This window comes from Trichosurus vulpecula, chromosome 2, assembly GCF_011100635.1.
Source record: "Trichosurus vulpecula isolate mTriVul1 chromosome 2, mTriVul1.pri, whole genome shotgun sequence".
In the NCBI taxonomy this organism is placed as follows: Eukaryota; Metazoa; Chordata; class Mammalia; order Diprotodontia; family Phalangeridae; genus Trichosurus; species Trichosurus vulpecula.
In genome coordinates, this window is record NC_050574.1 from 39,854,814 (window position 1) to 39,874,442 (window position 19,629).

The 19,629-nt window shown below is 53.1% G+C and overlaps 2 protein-coding genes across 2 annotated transcripts; both read left to right on the plus strand.

Annotated features, from left to right (window-relative positions):
- The first annotated feature begins 430 nt into the window (after positions 1-430).
- Positions 431-8,695, plus strand: QPCTL (glutaminyl-peptide cyclotransferase like). The gene is made up of 7 exons (XM_036742467.1): positions 431-721; positions 5,672-5,821; positions 6,293-6,574; positions 6,729-6,881; positions 7,949-8,048; positions 8,133-8,249; positions 8,384-8,695. The coding sequence occupies exons 1-7, from the start codon at positions 431-433 to the stop codon at positions 8,530-8,532; spliced, it is 1,242 nt and encodes a 413-aa protein (XP_036598362.1). The 3' UTR covers positions 8,533-8,695.
- Positions 8,696-14,901: 6,206 nt separating this feature from the next.
- Positions 14,902-19,089, plus strand: SNRPD2 (small nuclear ribonucleoprotein D2 polypeptide). Its single transcript, XM_036745463.1, has 3 exons — positions 14,902-15,013; positions 18,447-18,626; positions 18,810-19,089. Coding segments are annotated over exons 1-3 (357 nt in total). The 5' UTR covers positions 14,902-15,011; the 3' UTR covers positions 18,985-19,089.
- Positions 19,090-19,629: the final 540 nt, after the last annotated feature.

Here is a 19,629-nt window from a genome sequence, read left to right on the forward strand (position 1 = left end):
AATGAGCTTGTCCTAGGCTTTGACCAGCGCAGACTTGGGCCCGACCATCTCTAGTTAAAGGGGAGCGCGCTTCGTCTTCTCCAATCAGAAGTCGGCAAATTCGGGAGGCGTGTCCTTTGTAGAGCCAATTAGAATCATACCCATTGGGGGAGTGTCTAATCGTCCACAGGTAGGATGGGGGGTAGCAAGTGCCGGAGTCCCTTGACGATTTTAGTGGGCGTGGCTTCCGAGGAGCCAATCCTCCTGCTGCCGCCGAAGGAGGCGGGAGGAGGCGTGCCCCCCCCCCCCGTGTGCCTGGGTCGGGGCCTCCCATTGGTCATGATCGCTACTCAGACAAAGTTCATTGGCCGAGTTATTTCCGGAGGGGCGTGGCGTGGCGGGCACACCTCTGCTTCCCAGGCAGCCGAGGCTGCTCGGCTGGTACTGGACCATGCGGAAAGGCAGTGGAGGGGGCTCCGGGGGCGGCAAGGGGCGAGCCCGGCGGCGGAGCGGGGAGCGCGGTCCGCCGGAGCCGCCCCAGGCGCCCCAGGCCGGGCCCCTGCTCCGGCGCCGGCTGCTCTGGCCGCCGCTGCCGCTGCTGCTGCTGGCATTGGCCTTGGGCACCGGGCTCTACGTGGCCTGGGCGCCGGGGGAAGGGGGAGGAGGGGAGAAAAAGGGAGGAGGAGCAGGAGGAGCAGACACTGCCCGGAGGAGGAGCAGCGGCGGCGGCCCCCAGCGACAGGTGAGAGGGAGCCGGGAGCTGGGCGGGAGACCATGTGAGAGCCAGGGACTGATTACCCCCACCCTCTGACCCGCCGGAGACTGACCCCACCCTCCCGCCATTGACCCATGGGAGACTGACACCCCCCCCCCCCCCCAGTAATCCACCAGAGAACGACACCTCCCAGGGATCCATAGGAGACAGACACCTCCCCTCATTGATCCATGGAAGACTGACACACACACATACACAGCCTCCCCCCCCCACCCCCGCCACAGCCTCCCCACCTAATCTGCCAGAGATCATACTCCCACTAATTCACTGGAGACTAACGTCACTCCAATACTCATCTATAACAGATTGACCCCCTCCCACCCATCCACCAGTATAGGATGAGTCTGATACCCTCAACACAGACCTATCCAGCAGAGACTGACCACCCTTCCCCACCTGTCTAGGAAAGACACATCCCCCTACACACAAACACCCTTATCTGGGAGAGACTGGCACTCCCACCACTCCGACATACCCACATACACACACACACATCTATCCACAAGATATTGCCCTGTCCCTCCCCCCCCCCCCACTGAAACCTGGACACAACCCATGGGTAAAATCAGGGAACACTGGCCTCCTAGGCCACAGGAGACTGATCCCACACACATATTAATCCAAGGGAGACCATTCATGGGAAACTACTAGGGCCTAGGGATAAAACCACAAAGAATGGAATGATTGCTGCTGGCAAGGAGCTTACGCCCTAACTTGTACGTAGTTGTAGTTCCAAACTTTATGTTTATTATATAGTGGCTACCTAATTGAACTGTGTCTAAAATGTAGAGGGGGCTTCTATGGGGCAGAGTAAGGAGGGCATGCATTCCAAGCATGGCCAAAACACAAAGATGTGGAGGTGGGAGATGAAAGGCTTCATGTATGAGAAGGCCAGCTTGTCTGGATTACAAACTGCAAAAAGGAGGTAATGTCTGGTGAGGTTGGAAAGATGGGCTGGGATTGAGGCAGACTATTTGCTCTCTTATTTTTTTTCCTTCTTTTTTGGTTTCATTTCTTCTTTCTCATGATTCATTTCATTGTGTTATAATTTTTCTTTACAACTGGACTACTATGTAAGTAAGTTCAATGTGAAGGTATATGTAGAACCTATATCAGATTACATGCTGTCTTGGGGGAAAGGAGGGAGGAGAGACAGGGAGAGAAAACTTGCAACTCGAAAACTGGTGGAACTGAGTGTTGTAAGCTAAAAATAAAAAATAAATTTATATATATATAAATTATATATTATATATATATAATAAGGATGGTCTGGGGCCAGGTAGTGAAGGCTTTGAAGGCTAACCAAGGGGGTTAAAGCAGGAGGAAGCCAGCCACTGGAGGGGATGTGCAGGGAGGTCATGTGGTCAGATCTATGCTTTAGGAAAGTGCCTTGGCAGCAGTGGTAAGGTGTAGGGTAGACAGGCGTGGGGAGAGACCTGAGGAGAGGAGAGGTGATGAGGGCCTTGAATGGCATCTGAGCCTGGAGGTGAGAAGAGCTCTGATGAAGAGGTGACCATCTTCCCATCCCCTCCCACCTTCTCCAGCAGATTTCCTCCCCTCCCCGCACTGACATTCCCTCGCTGTCGTTCATTCTCTCCATATTTACTTGTTCCTTCCTGGCTACCTGCAAATCTTTACACAAGTCTTCTCCATCCTCAAAGAACCTTCAACAGATCTGATTCTTCCTGTTATTTACCACCATTTATTTGCTCCCTGAAAAAGTGGTCCATGCTCAGCACTTCCACTGTCTCTCTTCTAAACCTGCCATGACTGTGCCCAACCCCCTCATTAGACTCCAGCATCTCTCTCCGAAGTTACCACCTGTCTCTTCGTTGCCACATCTAATTGTCTTTTCTTGGTCTTCGTTATTCTGGATCTCTCCGTAGGCGCTGGCCCTGCTGACCACTTTCTTCTTGAGGAGCTGTCCTTTCTGGATATTTACAACACTGTTTTCTCCTGGTTCCTCGACCTGTCTGGCTCCTCCTCTGTCTCCTTTGTTGGGTTTTCATCCATTTCTCACCCGCTAAATGTTGGGTCCTCTTTCCTCTCCATACTCTCACTTTCTGATCTCATGGTAAGGGTACAGTCATCACCTCTATTCAATGAGTCCCAGACACATACCCAGCCTTGTCTCTCTCTTGGACTCTAGTCCTGTATCACCAACACTTGGAGCTGGATGTCCCATAGGCATCTCAAACTCGGTGCATCTAAAATGGAATTCATTATCTTTTCTCTAAGACCCATTTTCTTCTGAGAGGGCCATCTCCAGTCATCCTGATCCATATCTGGCCACTAGACCCAGATGGCTCTGGAGGAGAAAGCGAGGCTGGTGACTTTGCCCAGCCCTGCCTCACTTCAATCCAATTCGCTTGCATGTCATGGCATCACCTCCCTGACATCATAGTCCTCTTAGAACAAAGAACAAACAGCAACAACAGCCTTCTGAATTTCCCTTCTGTTGTCAAGGTCACCACCATCCTTCCATTCACTCAGATTTGCAAACTTCCTGTCATCCTTAGCTTCTGATTCTCCCTCAAACCATTAACGACCTTAGTTGCCAAATCTTGTTTGTCTCCACAACACCTCTTCCATATGTCCTTTTCTTTCCAGTCACACCAGCCTCCACCTTGGTCCAGGGCCTCCTCACCTCTCACCTATCTTACTGCAATAACATTCTTACTGGGCTCCGTGCCTCCTCTCTAATCCATCTTCCATTCAGCTGCTAAAGGAAGTTTCCCAAATCATGGGTGTGTAGGATCAAATATAACCTCCTGTGGCATTTAAAGCCCTTTGCCACTTGGCCCTGGCCTCCCTTTCCAGCCTTATTATATATTACTCCTTTTGTGGTTTCTGAGATCCAGCCAAAGGGGCTTTCTCCCTGTCGCTCACACGTGACAGTCCTACCTGTGTGCTGGCTGTCCCTTTGTCTAGAAAGTCCTTGCTCCTCTTCTTCACCTCACAGAATCCCTGCCTCCCCTCACTCCTGATACCCCCAGCTGCTGGCGCCTTCTCCCCTAAGGGCACCTTGTATCTACTGCCACCCTTACTGGATGAGTTTGGCGACATCATTTCTGGGTAGCCAAGCAGCTATTTACTCTTCAGACCATTCAGCTATACCTCCCCTCCCCCAAAGGGTCTCAGATTTGTTCCTTATTCCTGCTCCTTTCCTTCCCATTCTCAGTGATATTCCTTACTTCCTTGCTCATTTCTTCCTGGATAGTGGACTAGGTGGCATCTCAGGTCCTTTCACAGCTCACATTCTTTCCCTTTCTCTTCTAATTAACCATTAATTATATAATTAATCAAAAATAATTGACTATGCATTAGTTATTAATTGTTTTTCTCTCCCTTCCACTTTCCCCTGCCATTAAATTAGAGGGAGGAAAGGAAGGGAAGGAGGGAGGCATGGAGGACAAAAGGAAAAAAAAGAGCAAGGGAGAAAGAGAAAAAACTAAACCATAGCAACAAAATCAAATGAAGCTCATTCCCTCATTGGCTCTGTTGAAAAATCTATGTCCCATTCTGCATTTTGAGTGCATCTCTCCTCCATAAAGAGGTGGCTAGCTGCTTCATCTTCAGCCCTGCGGAATCACTTTATCATTCCAGTGATCACAGTTCCCAAATCTTTCAAAGTTGTCTTTTCTAGTGTTGCCGAGCTTGTAGCAATTGTTTTCCTATTTGGGCTTGCATCACTTTGCATCAGTTCATACAGGTTTTGCCAGGTTTCTCTGAAACTTCCTCTTTGCCATTTCTCTTACACTTACATGGCGTAATTGGTTTAGCCATTCCCCCATCACCAAGGACTTACCCTCAGTTTCTAGGTTTTGGCATCAGTATTACTGACCTCCATCTCTCCTACCTCTCACCCCAAAATACCCTTCCTTTTAACCAAATATCATCAGCTAGTCAACACCTTTACTATGTGTCAGGGTCTTCATAAGAAAGGCAAAGGGTCTCTGTCTTCAAGTAGCTCATATTTTAATTGCAGGAGACCACATGCCAACAACTGTGTACGGACAAGACCCAGAAAGGCCTCCTGCAGAAAGTAGGATTTGAGGGGTAGCTAGGTGGTGCAGTGAGTACAGCACCTGCCCTGGAGTCAGGAGGACCTGAGTTCAAATCCAGCCTCAGACACTTGACACATTTACTAGCTGTGTGACCTTGGGCAAGTCACTTAACACCAATTGCCCTGCCTTCCCCCCTGCAAAAAAAATGGAATTTGAGTTGAGTTTTAAAGGAAGCCTGGAGGCAGGGAGATTTGAAGGGAGCAATCCAGACATGGGGAAAGGCCAGTTCAAAGGCATCCAGCCAGGAAAAGAAATTCACACACTGGGAGTGTTGGGATCCAGAGTCAGGATTAGTCATTGGTTGATTTCACCAGAGTTCTTAAGTCCTTCACAGTGGTTCTCCATTATAATGTGGTAGCCATTGCTTAAATCCACCTCCTGGCCCTGCTCACTTGGCTCTGCATCAGTTCATACAAATCTTCTTAGGTTTCTCTGTAACCATCCTTTGACATTCTTATAACTCCATAATATACCGTTACGTCCACAGGCCATTTGGTCAGCCATCCCCAAGCTGATGCACACCCCTTTAATTTTCAGTTCTTTGCTGCAATGAAAGGACTGCTATGAGTTTTTGTACTATAGGTCCTTTCTCTCTATATTTAATTTCTTTAAAGAAATTCCATATTTCTAGTGTTATGTTCAAATATTTCCTGATTCAAACATCCTGTGACCCCCAAAGTTCTAGGGCCCCAGCATTCTGTGCCTCCTAATGTTCCAAGGGTCTGTGATGCTTCAGACTGTGGGGGCCACTTAGTGTGGGCAGAGGACGGCCTCGGGGAGGCAGAATAGAGGGCGGGGATGGGGAGGGAACCGAGGGGCTGTCCCCCAGTCCTGGCTGTTCTCTTCCCAGTCACAATCCCGGCTGCCCCGAAGCCTCCCTGAAGCCCACCTTCGGGCACTGTTAGAACAACTGGACCCCCAACGCCTCTGGGGCAAGTACCTTCAGCCCCTACTGGTTGAAAGGACACCGGGCAGTCCTGGGAACTTGAAGGTCCGACAGGTAAGGAAGAGAGAGGCCTGGGAGGGAAGGAATAGGGTGGGGCTGGGAATCTTAAATGCCCTAGTTCCTTCCCAGACCCAGAGATGGGCACTAGGCATCCTGGACTGCTGAGCTTACCCCCCTCCCCTGATCTATTGGAGAAACTAAGTGTCCTCACTGCCCTTCCCCCATTCCTCCCTACTCCCTACCTGTACACAGGATGCAGGTGTCTAGAACTTCCTAGCTCTCTATCTAGATATCTAGCCAGGACCCAGGCATCTGGACCAGTAGGCCCTTCCAGATTCCTGGCCCACTAGGCACCCCCTTCAGACTCATGGCAGGACCCAGACATCTGGCCAACTAGCCCCCACCCCGCCCCCCAGCCCTGACTCATAGCCAGGACCCAGGCATCTCGCTCACTAGGCCCTCCCCCAGACTCATTGCCAGGACCCAGGCTTCCTGGACCTCCAAGCCCCTGTCATGTACCCACAGTTCTTGGAGGATGAGCTCCGGGCTCTAGGTGCTGGCTGGCAGGTAGAGGTGGACGCCTTCTCATCCCCAACTCCACTGGGGCCTGTGGCCTTCGCCAACGTGGTGGCCACACTGTCCCCAGAAGCCCCCCGTCGCTTGACCCTGGCCTGCCACTTGGACTCCAAGCTCTTCCCTCCAGGTGCACCCCCTTTCCTGGGTGCCACAGACTCTGCTGTGCCCTGTGCCCTGCTTCTTGAGCTCGTCCGTGCCCTTGACCCTCAGCTCGGCCGTTCTAAGGACCAGGTAGTGAGAACAAGGAATCATTATGGGGGGAGGGAGCAAGGAATAACCCTGGAGGATTTTCCGGAACGAACAGAGAATGTTCTCTACTAAAGTTGGGTTTGGGGGGAGGTGGAGAGGAAGGGGTTCCTGATGACTTTTCAATCTGTCTTCACAGGGGGCTCCTGTGACCCTTCAGCTCCTTTTCCTGGATGGGGAGGAAGCCTTGAAGGAGTGGGGGCCAGAAGACTCTCTTTATGGGGCCCGGCACTTGGCCCAGCGCATGGAGCAGACACCCCATGGCTTTGGCATCTCAGAGATTAAGGCAATTGTGAGTGCCTGGAGTGTGAGTGGGGGATCCCCATCCCCAGTCCTCCTCCTTCCATCTTCTCCTGGCCTCAGGCCATCTTTCAGCATCTACCTTCTTCCTCCAGGGTGCCCCCTCTTGCCCCCCACCTTATCAGCCAAGTGCTTCACTTCCCTTCCTTTGGGATCCTGTCCAGGAGAAATATGGGGAAACTTCAAGGCTGGGGGAGGTCAGGGACACCTGATTCCTTTTCCTGAGGGTGGGTGGGCAGGGGATGGAAATAAGCATTTATTAAGCACCTACTATGTGCCAGGCACCATGCTAAGTGCTTTACAAATATGATCTCATGTGATCCTCACAACAGCCCTGGGAGGTGGGTACCATTATTATCCCTGTTTTACAACTGAGGAAACTGAGGCAACCTGAGATTTAAGTGTCTTAGCCGGGTCACCAGCTACTATGTGTCTGAAGCTAGATTTGAACTCAGCCTTCTTGACTCCTGGCTCAGCACTCTGTCCATGGGGCCACCTAGCTGCACTGGGAGAGGACTCCATGAGAAGCCTTCTGCTCCCAAGGCCAGAGGCATACCCAGCATTAGGGGGAGCTCAGCTGCTGGATCCAGGCCTCTTAGCACGGAGGTGGCGGCCCCATTCAACCTAGGGAGACCTGAGGCTCAGCTTCCCTTCCCCCGGCTGCCATTCTGCTGTCATGCAGGAGCCTGGCCTGAGCTGACCCATCAGTATAGGGGGCATCTGTGGCAGAGACCCACAATCGTGGGCCCCAGCCCTCCTGCCAGCTCCCTTTGAGGCCCAGGGCTGGAGGGTGCAGCAGCGAGGCAGGCGTCTCCCTTTGTTCTGCACGGCCGCATGGGCCAGGAAGACCACGGGACTGCACAAAAAAATCAGAGGCTCTGTCTTTGTGAACAGACGCAGTGGAGGATCGAGGCCCTTCCTGACCAGTCTGGTCATCGGCGGGCCAGGGGAGTTGATGCTTCTTCCTCTCTCTCTCTCTCTCTCTCTCTCTCTCTGTCTCTCTCTCTCTGTCTCTCTCTCTCTCTCTCCCCACCCCACCCTCCCTCTCCCCTCTGCCAGGAAATGTTTGTCCTCCTGGACCTGCTGGGAGCCCCTGACCCCATCATTAAGAGTCACTTCCCCCGTACAGCCCCCTGGTTCCAGCGGCTTAGCTCGATAGGTAATGGGGGCCAGGGGAGGAGGGGAGCAGCCCCACCCTGAGCAGGGCCTCCCTCTGACCCTCTCCTCCTCTCTGCCGCTGCAGAGAAGCGGCTTCACCGGCTGGGGCTTCTGGCATCCCATCCTCGGGAGGTGATGTATTTCCAGCCAGGACCGCCCTATGGGCCCGTGGATGATGACCACATGCCCTTCCTGCGGAGAGGTAGGTACCTGTCCCCGGATCCCCAGCCCGGCCTGGGTTCCGTCTTCTGTGGCAAAGGGCCCGGCCTGATGATGCCTGGGGCCATGCTTGGGCAGCTCAGCTCACAGCCCTCTGCTTTCTCTCTCCCTCTCCAGGCGTGCCCGTTCTTCACCTTATCCCCACGCCCTTCCCTGCCGTCTGGCACACCCCAGCTGACACTGAGGCCAACCTGCATCCGCCCACAGTGCACAACCTTAGTCGCATCTTTGCCATCTTCCTAGCTGAGTACCTGGGCCTCCTCTAGCCCCTGGCAGGGCAAGGCCACTTCGGAGCTCCTGCCCCAGCAGGGCCCCCAGAAACACATGGACTATCCCTTCCAGACAGCAGGAGGGAGGACCAGCTAGACTGTGACCCTCAGGGATTGATTACTCAAACGTGCTACTGTGAGAAAAATCCTCCTTTTCATATCTCTGACTTTGTTCATTTGGTCTGAGGGGCCTGCCCTCAGCCAGCTGCCAGGCTGAGGAGGGCAAGCCACCATTTATTAAGCACCTACTGTGTGCCTGGCTCTGTGCTAGGGACTGGGGATACAAGGATGGGAAAAAAGAACTCACTGCCTTTGCTTGTAAACAGATAAGTAAATACCAAGTCATTGGAGAGGGGGAGCAGTGGCCAGTGGCCCTGGAGCTAAGCCTCCAAGGGAAGGAGGCCATTCACTGGGCAGATGGTGGCACACTGGTCACAGTGCTGGGCTTAGAGTCGGGAAGCCCTGAGTTCAAATCCTGACTCACACACTTACTCTTGCTGTGACCCTGGGATAGTTGCTGGCCTTCTCTGGGCCTCAGTTTCCTCATCTGTGATGATGAGGATGATGGATAATGAGGATGTATTGATGTAATGATGATGATAATATCCTCATGTGAAAGGCCTCCATCCCATCCCCCACCCTGGCTGTTCTGGGGATCACAGGAGGTGTAGAGTGCGGTGTAACTGCTTTAGCCAACCTGTATGAAGCACCTACTGTGCGCCCGTAGCTCAGAGCAGGCACTTACTAAGTACCTACGAGATCATTCTGATGCTCAGACAACTGTGGTCTCATTGGTCCTGATTATAGCCCAGCTGTTACTATCCCCAGTTTACATGTGAGGAAACTGAGACCCAGAGGGTTTTGACTGTGAACATTTCCCAGTATCCTAGCTCATGGAAGCATCTGTAATAGGCAGTTTCTCTCAGGAACCTAAGCAGCCAATTCCCTGCTACACAGCCTGCTCCCAGGGGTCTCTGCAGGGCTCCTGCCAACCCCTGGGGCACAGTCAGCTGGGCATCCCCAGTGGCCAGTCCTCTGGTGCCCAAGAGCCTTGGAGCCCTGAGCTGGGCTTGTCCCTGGAGGTGAGATGCACACAGGCTACTCTCCCTGTCAGGCCTATCTGAGCCTACCCTGCCCTGAGAAGAAGTCCAGGGTCCCCTCCGGGTCAGGAAGGCAGCAGCTGTGGGCACAGCGTCCCCTTTGTGACAGGCTCCTTAGAGAGGAGAGCAGTCTTTGTCCAGCACCTGAAATGTGTTCACCTGTGAGCCTCAGGACAACCTTGTAAGGGGTCCAACAGGCAATACTGTCTCCATCTCACAGAGAGAGAAACTGAGGGTCAGAGTGATTCAGGGACCTGCCCTGCCAGGGATCACCCAGTGGGCCTCCAGAGATCGGGCTCTACTTCAGGCCCCACGTGATCACGGTGTCACAACAGCCTCCTCCTTGGTTTCTCTGCCTCCACTTTCTCTCCTCTCCAGTTCATCCTATGCCCAGCTGCCAAAACCATCTTCACTCCCTCGTTCAAGAAGCTTCTGTGGCTCCCTATTGCTCCCCAGGAGCTGGCCCCAGCCTGCCTTTCCAGGCTCATTTCCCCTTGTTCCCTGCTCATGTATTTTTCCTTTTCAGTGACACTGGCCTTTTGCCATTCGCTGACTATGGCCTTTTGTTTTCCATCTCTGTATGTCTTTGCCTGGGATGCTCTGTCCCTTCCAATCCCCGGCTTCCTTCCAGACTTAGCTCACGTGGGGTCATCTCCTTTCCTGACCCCAACATTCTGCAGCCCTTCAAGGCTTGCAGACTCTTTCAGATGCACTGTCTCATTGGGCCCCACAAAAGAGCCCTAGGAGACATTCTGCAGATGAGGAAACTGAGGTCACAGGAATTCAGCAAGCATCTGCTGTAGGATTTGAACCCAGGCCGTCAGTGCTCCCTTCCTCCTCCTTAAACGGTCCTGGATATATTTATCTGTTGGCATGCTGTGAGTGTGAGCTCTGAGGGCAGGACCTAGTTTCCTTTTTGTCTTTGTATTCCCATCCGAGGCAGGGTCTGGGCCTCCACTGCCTCTCCCTAGCAGGTATGTCCTGAGATGGGCAGGCCTTCAACACCTGTGCAGGTTAACATATATGTGTATATATATGTACGTTTTTATTATTAAGGCTATCTTATTTTTCTCATCCTTTTAACACTGGCAGTCTTGGGGCAGCTAGGTGGCAGAGTGAGTAGAACACCAGCCCTGGAGTCAGGAGGACCTGAGTTCAAATCCAGCCTCAGACACTTGACACACTTACTACCTGTGTGACCTTGGGCAAGTCACTTAACCCCAATTGCCCTACCTTCCTCCCTCAACCCCCCCCCCCAAAAAAAACCCAAAACACTGGCAGTCTGAGCCCAGCAGACAGGGTAACTCTCCTGAGTCGTACAGCTAGGAAACAAGGATGCGTCCCATCCAGGTACATCACCTGCTCCCAATGCTGAGGCAGGCAGTCATCTCCTTTCCTTTCTAAAGGGCTCTTCAGAATCTGCCTGCCATGCTTCTGTACCCCTGCCCTAGACTTGGTGATATCCCCTCCAACACCCTCCTGGCTTCCCAGCCCAGCCAGCCACAGGGAGGGGCATGCCCTCCCCCTTCATCTTACCATCATCCATAGCTTTCTACACCCTGGCTTCTTCTAGTGTAAAGTGAGGCAGTTGGGCTCATGGCTTCCCCTCCTTGCATCCCTCCCACTACCTTACTCCTAAACCTATTCCTCAGCATTAACACCAGTTCCTCCACCTTCCCCGACCACTGGTCACCCCTTCTTTGCCTCCCCTTCCTCCCTTCACAGTATTGACCAGATCCAAAGTCAATTGGTTCACCTTTACACTGTCCTGTACCTTTAAATCTTTTGTCTCGAATTCTTTTCATCAGCCAATAAGCATTTATTAAGCACCTACTGTATGCTAGGCACTGTGCTAAGCACCAGGGACACAAAGAAAAGCAAAAGGTGGTCTCTGTATTTGAGGAGCTTCCCAAACCCTGATCCTGGGTTTGCCCCCAACCCACCTTCTCTGCTCCTTCTCACATGTAGCCAAGGTTTGCTCTGCCAACACCCAGCTGACTGGGGCCACCTCCAGTTCATGAATCTCTGGGGCCCTCCCCCATCACACACACCCCTCCCCACCCCCCACAAGCCTTTGCCCTCACCCCTTCTCCCTCTTCTCCCACCCCCATTCTCTTTCCTCCCTTTAGGGAGGTTAAAGGTGGCCCTTCTTTCCAAGCCCCCAAACTACCCTTCCCTTCATCTTCAGCCTCTCTTACTTCCTTCCCTGTTGCCTACAGAGGTGTCCAGGTTTCCCCATTCCCCTCAAGACGTCCGACATCTCTCTTCCTATTTCACAGCTAAAGAGGAAAAGTTGTCTTCAATGTCTTTGCCCCCACTGCCTGACCTCCCACTGGCTCTCAGCCCTTTGCAAAGCTAACTTCAATCCGCTTCTCAAGGGACACCAGTTTCTCCAGAGTTCCCAGTGACCTCTCTTCCTTACATATTCGCAACAGTGTTCTCTCCTGGTTCTCTCTCTGAGCCCCCTACAGTCCCCTCTGCTGAACCATCGGTACCATTGGCAAGGCCCAGGCCCCTGCCCTTGCTCCTCTACTCTCTCTAGTTCAGGGACATGCCTTTGGCAGTCTGGTGAAGCCTATGGACTCCTCAGAATCATGTTTTAAAATGCACAAATTAAAAATACATGGGATTATGAAGGAAACCAATTATACTGAAGTCGTCTTCCAAATGTTCTTTTAAAAACACAAGTTCACAGTCCCTGTGTTAAGAATGCCAACCTCCTCTACTGCCATGGTTCATCATCTCGGGGCCAAGGTGACCCCCATCTGCCAGACCAGCCCTTGGCTCCCTCCAGAGCTCCCCACTGGCCAGTGGCCCTGGGTGTGCCTATTCAGTGCCTGCTCAGCAGGTCTACCATGGATCTCATTTTCCTTTACCAAACCACCCCCTCCACTTTCTTAATGTCCACTTCTGTTGAAGGCACCGCCACCGTTCTCTTCCCTCCTGACGGCCAAGCTGTTGTCCACACACTCTCCCCCCAGCCCAGACGCCAAGGCTTGTGGATTCTACCTGCACAGTCCCCCATCCGTGCCCTTTCTCCACTCCCAGGATGGCCAGCTTAGACCCTCCCCAGCTCTCCCTGTCTCCCCCACACAGCTGCCCCAGGGATCTTCTCCTCTCAAGCAGCTTCCATGGCTCTCTAGTTCTTCCACAGTAAAATATGAATGCCTCAGCTTGGCTGTTAGAACCCTTTCCAGTCTGAGTGTCCCTCTGATGTCACATTCCACTTTCCAAGACTGGCAGGCCTTGCCTCCTCATCTTAGGATCCTGAGCTCTGCACAGAGCCGGCCCAGCTCAGGCATGCAGGTGCCCCTCCAACCTGAGGCCTTCCTCCAGGACCCTCGTTAGGAGTAGCCTGGGCTCTGTGCCCAAGTGACTGCATTCCTCCTTTCATATGTAACTTCCCCCAGCAGCATGTGAGCTCCTCTAGGCCAGGGGCTGTACCAATGAACATGGTAGGTGCTCAATAAATGCTGATCGAACTAAACTGAATTCCAGTCAAACGGGCCTCTATTCCCATCTCCCGCCTCCTCACAGAAGTTAGCTTCTCTCAAGGCCCAGCACAGGGTGGGGGGGCAGGGCAGCCCTTGGAAATCACTCGGCATTGACTCTATGTGCAGGATGCATGCCCTGGTAACAATGCTAGTAATAACTAACCTACTGTGTGCCAGGTACTGTGCAAAGCACTTTACAATTACGATCTCATTCCTCATAAGCCTCCTGGGAGGTAGGTAATATTAATACTCCCATGTTATAGACGAGGAAATTGAGGCAGCCAGAGGCTAAGTGTCTTATCCAAAGTCACACAGCTGCTAAGTGGCTGGGGCCACGTTTGAACTTGGGTCTCGCCAACTCCAAGCTCAGCGCTCCCCCCCTGCATCACCAACTGAACAGATTCTCCTATGGCAGCTGATTAAACACGTAATTTCTGTTTGATGGATTGTCTGCTTAAGGCTGGAGTCTCTAGGGACAGGACAGCTGTCTCCAAGCGTGTCACAGAATCACAGATTTAGGTCGTGGTGTCCGGGGCAGGATCAGAACCCAGGCTCTCCCGATTCCATGCCCATCACTCTAGCCACTGTACCGCCCTGAGGACTGCTTTCCACGCAGAGGGGTGAGGCTTCTGCTTGGCCCCACGGAGCAGAACTAGGAGCAACAGGTGCAGGCTGACACAGCCCATCAGCTTGACCTACGCACGGCTGGCTGGCCGGACTTGACCAAACGTGGCACAGGCCCTCAGGAGGCACTGAGGGCTTGTCGCTCGGGCCATCAGAGCGAGGCTGGATGGTGGCTTCTCAGAGATCCCAAAGAGCATCTGGTCCACTCCCTAGCCCCATCCCAAGGCAAACCTGGCCTCCAGTGCAGTGAGAGAGACTGAAGCCATGGAGGCCATGAGGGGGTGCCACCATGCACACAGCTCAGAAGATCTGAGTTCAAATCCAGCCTCAGACACTTACTAGCTGTGTGACTATTGACGAGTCACCTGACCTTTGCCTCAGTTTCCTCAACTGTGAATTGGAGATGATGATAGCACCTACTTCACAGGGTTGTTGTAAAAATCAAATGAGATTGGTGGGTTTTGCTGTACCCTGACCCAGAGTCCCCCTGCGGCTACAGGCCAAGCCTCCCCCCATTTCAACCAAGTCACTCGGGGCTTCACCCCTGTGGATTTCCCTGTCACCACATTCCTCCAGGGGTGGATTGTAAGCCCCTTGAGGGCAGGGCCTGATCACTTTTGAAACCACGTGCTTAATTAATTTTTCATTCATTCCTATTAAAGTGCTTTGCAAACTTTAAAGTGCGATGGAAATGTCAGGTACTATTACTGCTGTTTTTGTTGTGGCTACAGATGAGTAAAACTGAGGCCCAGGGAGGGTCCAAGCTCATATGGGTAACAGAAGGGGGCAGAGGCCGAATTAGAACCCAGGTCCTCCGGCTCTAAGTCTAGCGCTACCTCACGGGCACTGTGGTGTGGGTGGAAGCCCAAAGGATGTTCTTCCCTGCTCCCCAAAACTGGAGCTGAAGCGGGTCCCCTGGAGCCCTCAGGCTGCTCGCCTGCTTGGAATGTGGCCACCCTGAGACAACGATCCATGGTCGCTATGACAACGCGCCTGCGCCAATCTTTCCCCGCGAGCTTCTTCCGGGACTCAACGCGCATGCGCCGGAAGCTCTTGCCTCAGTATCTTCCGTTCGTGCGTCCGTTCCGACGTAACTGCCTCTCAGCCCGGAATCGGAAGTGCCTCGCTCCTCCCCTCGCCGCGCTCCTTTGCACCGGAACCGGAAGCGGCTCGAGGCGGCACAGACGGGAGCTTAGCATAGAGGCAGCCGCGGCGCGAGGAAGGCAGGAGTGCAAAGGACCGAGGGGCCACCGCTACCATGTGAGCGGCAATCCTCCCCTCGCCGGAACACGAGGATGCCATCCGGGGACGGGGCGCGGCCGGGGCCACGAGGGAGCTGAGTCGGGACTGAGGGAGGCCGAGCTAAAGCCACCACTGGGGGGGGGGTGGTCGCGGATCGCCTGGGTGACGTTGGGGATTAGAACGCGAAGGTCGCGTGCGGCCGGTGAGCACGAAGCGCGCGAGTAGAACGCCGTGCGGGTGCGACCGGTGGGAGGAGGGGCGCGCGCGGAGCACGTGGAGCGTAGAGCGGCACGTGCGACCAATGGGGGGAAGGGACGGGTTAGGAAGGCGGCAGCGCGGCCAATGGGAAGAGGGGCCGAGTCGAGAGAGCGGCGCTGGTGGCCAATGGGGGAAGGGGACGGGCCGGTAGAGCTGCTCCAGAGGCCAATGGGAGAAAGGGGCCGGGCGAAGTAGGCTGGAGGCTTCGGTAGGTATCGGGGGTCCATGCTCTGGATCCTGCATTCACCACCTGCTCTGCTGTGAATTTAGGGAAATCTGATTTAGTGCCTCCCCCATGCAGTAGTATGGAGGCAGCTAGGAAGCACGCTAGGTTGGGGGCTGGGCCTGGAATCAGGAAGGTTCGAGTTCAAATTCGGCCTCAGACAGTTCCTAGCTCTGTGACCCTGGGCAAGTCCCTTTACCCTATCTGCCTCAGTTTCCTCATCTGTAAAATGAGGCGGAGAAGGAAATGGCAAACCACTCCAGTATCTTTGCCAAGAAAACCCGAAATGGGGTCCTGGAGAGTCTCACACGACTGAGAAAGGACTGAAACCTCTCAATGTGCCAGGCATTGTCCCTGCCCCCCCGGAACTCACCCGAGGGAGAAGGCCTTTGGGCCTTCCTAAGATAAGGGAGCTGCACCAGGTGAACTCCAAGGCCTCTACACCCGTGACCTTAGGGTGCTAAAGGACAGGGATTGAAGGGTCTGCACTGCTGGGAGACAAGAGGGGTGAACGTTTGTGCGGGAACAGGGGGTGGGAGGGAGCAGAGCTGAGAGCCAGTGACTTAGGATGCCAGGGATGGGGGTTGGGCCAGCTGAGGAGCCAGCAGTGGCAGAGACCTAAAGGCTAGATATGGGGGGGAGACCTCGGGGGAGGCTCAAGAGTGCCGGACCCAGAGGTTGGGTTGATCCAAGTATCGAGGGCATTCAGTTCGCAGGCTGGAAGGATCTGCTGAGAGGGTCCAAGAGAGGAGGACGGCCAGCTCGGGAGTCCCAGGGAGGGTGGGTGTTGTTTGGAACTGGAGCAGCTGAGGAGCCAGCCCTACCCATGATGAATGGTGAAGGGCACCAATGAAGGAGTCACTTGGGGAGAAATAGAGACATAGGAGTTTGATGATGGAAAGATCACAGCTAAGTGGTCTGTCTTATGGGGACTTGCCGTATGGGGAGCATTGTTAGGAAAGTAAAAGGGAATTGAGGGTTAAGTAGCCCAAGAGGGTGAAATGAGAAAACCAGATGGCAGCCATAGCCATCTCCATGTGGGAGGAGTTGCAATCTTAGAAGAGAGCTCAGAGGTCACCTGGGCCAAACCCACCTTAAAATCTGACCACCTGGGCAAGTGGCCATTGAACCCCTCCAATTGATGACCCTCAGAAACCAAGTGCTTGCTGACTCATTAAGGTTTCACTTCTATGGGTCCAGCATCTGCCTCCTTGTTGACTCCTCTAGAGTCAAGTACAATGAGTTAGTCTCTCATGTACCTGAGGACAGTCATCCTTTCCCTAACAAAGTCTTTTCTTCTCTAGCTTAAACATCCATTGATCTAGTTCTTTTTGAGCAGCCTGAGAAAATTCCTTCCTCTTTCCAGAGTCACTGACAGCTAGCATGAACTAGCCTTGAGAAATATTTTTCCACATACTTTGTGTATATAGTCCAGCCAGACTAGTCTCTCCATTTTCTGAACATAGTCTTCCTGATGTCCACCTTCAGTACTCTGTTCCAATCTTCCCTTTGAAAATACTGGTGTTCTCCAAAGACATTTCAGAACAGGGCAGGGCACTCTATTTGACATCAGGACCCCTGGTCTTAAATCCTTATTCTATTTGCCACAGCTCTGTGGCCTTGGCCAAGCCACTTGTCTTCCCAGGATCCTATGGTTCACCGTCTTTCTAGGACCAAAACCTTCTTTGAGAACAGAAACTCTTCCCCTGTACTCCCTCCTCCACCTTCCACCCAGATGTTTATCAATCCTAAGGGCTATTGACTGGATGGAGAAGGAGCAAGCATTTATTAAGTGCCTACTGGGTGCACTGTGCTAATCAATATTATCTCATTTGATTTACTGAGTGCTTACTGTGGAACAAGCTCAAAAATTATGAATAAAGCAAGATAAATCCTGCCCTCTGTGAGCTTGCATTCTAATCAAGGCAGACAGCATAGGGGTGTGGGAAGTCCCTGGGATGGTGAATGGAGCTGTGGGAAAGTGGAGTGACCAGGCCTTGTTAATAAATAACAATATGAAAATGGACTTGTTATTTGGGGTGGGGCCTGGGGCAGCAGAGCAGATGTTAATATGGCCAGGGCAGAATTAGACATAGTGAACCATGTGATTTTTCACTAAGCATTTGTGACAACACAGCCCCTGGCTGTGAGAGCTCCAAAGCTGAGTGGGAGATCTAGATCTAATTAGGTTCCCCAGGGGGTAGTCTCTGGAGATCTGGTGGTCTAGAGCGGTACTATGGTTAGGGATAGAGTCTCCTTTATTTGCATGAGGTAATGAGTTCCTTGTCACTGGAAGTATTCACACAAAGGCTAGATGTTCCTTCTCCAGTGCTGTTGTATAAAGGATTCATGCTTGGGTATTTGGACTAATGTCCCTTTCCCCAAGTATCTTCCAGCCCTGGGTTTCTTTGTGTCTGGGATGGGATAGGGAACCTTCCTTGTTGGTTACACCTACTGAACCAGCCACAGTTTGGAGTGCACCCAAGTAGGGTCCTGAGTGGGGAGGCCTGCATGAGCAGGGCATGAATGGAGACAGCTTGCCAGGTAGAAAATGATCTGAGCAGCAGGGGAGCTGCCAGACCACCACCACCAGATTAAAAGGGAGCTTTGACTTGCAGGACAGAGGGTTGTGGAGGATCTCTGCCCCTGGCCCAGACCACATAGTGGAGGTGCTTTGCCATGCAGGTCACCTGCAGAGCAGATGAAGGGTCGGGGTTAAAGCAGTGTGGGGACCTGGGTAAAATGGGAAGTCTTATGGGCTTTGTTGAAGGTGAGCTGAGGCTCCAAGGAGGCAGAGTTGGGTTATCTGGAGAAGTCTGAGCCCAGCAGACCTCTCAGAACAAGCCCTGGCTAGTCCTCACCTGTCCTAGATAGGGGGTTATCAGTAAGTCAGAGCTAGCACACAGGGAGCCAGCTGCTGCAGGGGGTGGGGAGGACGCCAACATGTCCGTGTCTGTGCGCTGCCCCCAGGAGTCTCTTAAACAAGCCCAAGAGCGAGATGACCCCTGAGGAGCTGCAGAAGCGGGAAGAGGAGGAGTTCAACACTGGGCCCCTGTCGGTGCTCACCCAGTCGGTGAAGAACAACACCCAGGTTCTCATCAACTGCCGTAACAACAAGAAACTTCTGGGCCGGGTGAAGGCCTTTGACAGGTGGGTGATGGCCCTGACTGTGGGCAGGGGGTGAAAGGGACTCATGGCATTGCAAAGGGAAGGGACCAGCTCCCTGCTGCTGTCCACAGCCCAAGCCTTCCTTGTCGTTCTGGGGCTCCTTTGAGGGCATCAAGGTAGGCTCAGCTGGTTTTTCTGCTTATCCCCTGCCCCTCCTGGTCCCAGGCACTGCAACATGGTCTTGGAGAACGTGAAGGAGATGTGGACGGAGGTACCCAAAAGCGGCAAAGGCAAGAAAAAGTCGAAACCAGTGAACAAAGATCGTTACATTTCCAAGATGTTCCTGAGGGGGGATTCTGTCATCGTGGTCCTCAGGAACCCGCTCATTGCTGGCAAGTAGTAGAGCCAGAGCCTCCCTTCACACCCCAACCCTCAGCTCAGCCCAGTTAGGCTGAGGGGTCCACTTGTTTTACCTTTTGTGAATAAAACCTTCCTGTTTTTTCTTCTCCAGTCTGGTTCTTGTGGCCCACTTTGGGCTGAGCAAACAGGTGCCCACAGAGTGGGCAGTTCAGGTGACGCAGATGTGATACCTAGAGTGGTTCCCCTCCTCACCCCAACACACACACACACACACACACACACACACACACACACACACACCACACCACCTCCACCATTGCCACAGGCAGAACCAACCACCAGCTCAGTATGAAGTCATCCTGTCAAAGGGACGGCCATTAGTAGCTATTGAGGTCTTGAACCTTGGGGGTACAAGTCTGGCCCCCAGAATGCAGAGCCAAGCAAGCCTGGAGCCCCCATATGTCCACCTCCTTGGGTTCTGTCACTGAAGAAAGTAGCCCAGGTCTCACACCTCAGAACCATTGGGGCAGCACAGGCTGAGTTCTCCTGTTCCATGCCTGGTGCTCATGGGCCTGAACCCTCATGCTGACTTTTTCATTCCTTCTCCCCACAAAGAATAAATTATTTTTCATTGTTGACTTACATAAGCTACTTTCACCAACCAGAAAGAAGTAAACTCCCACTC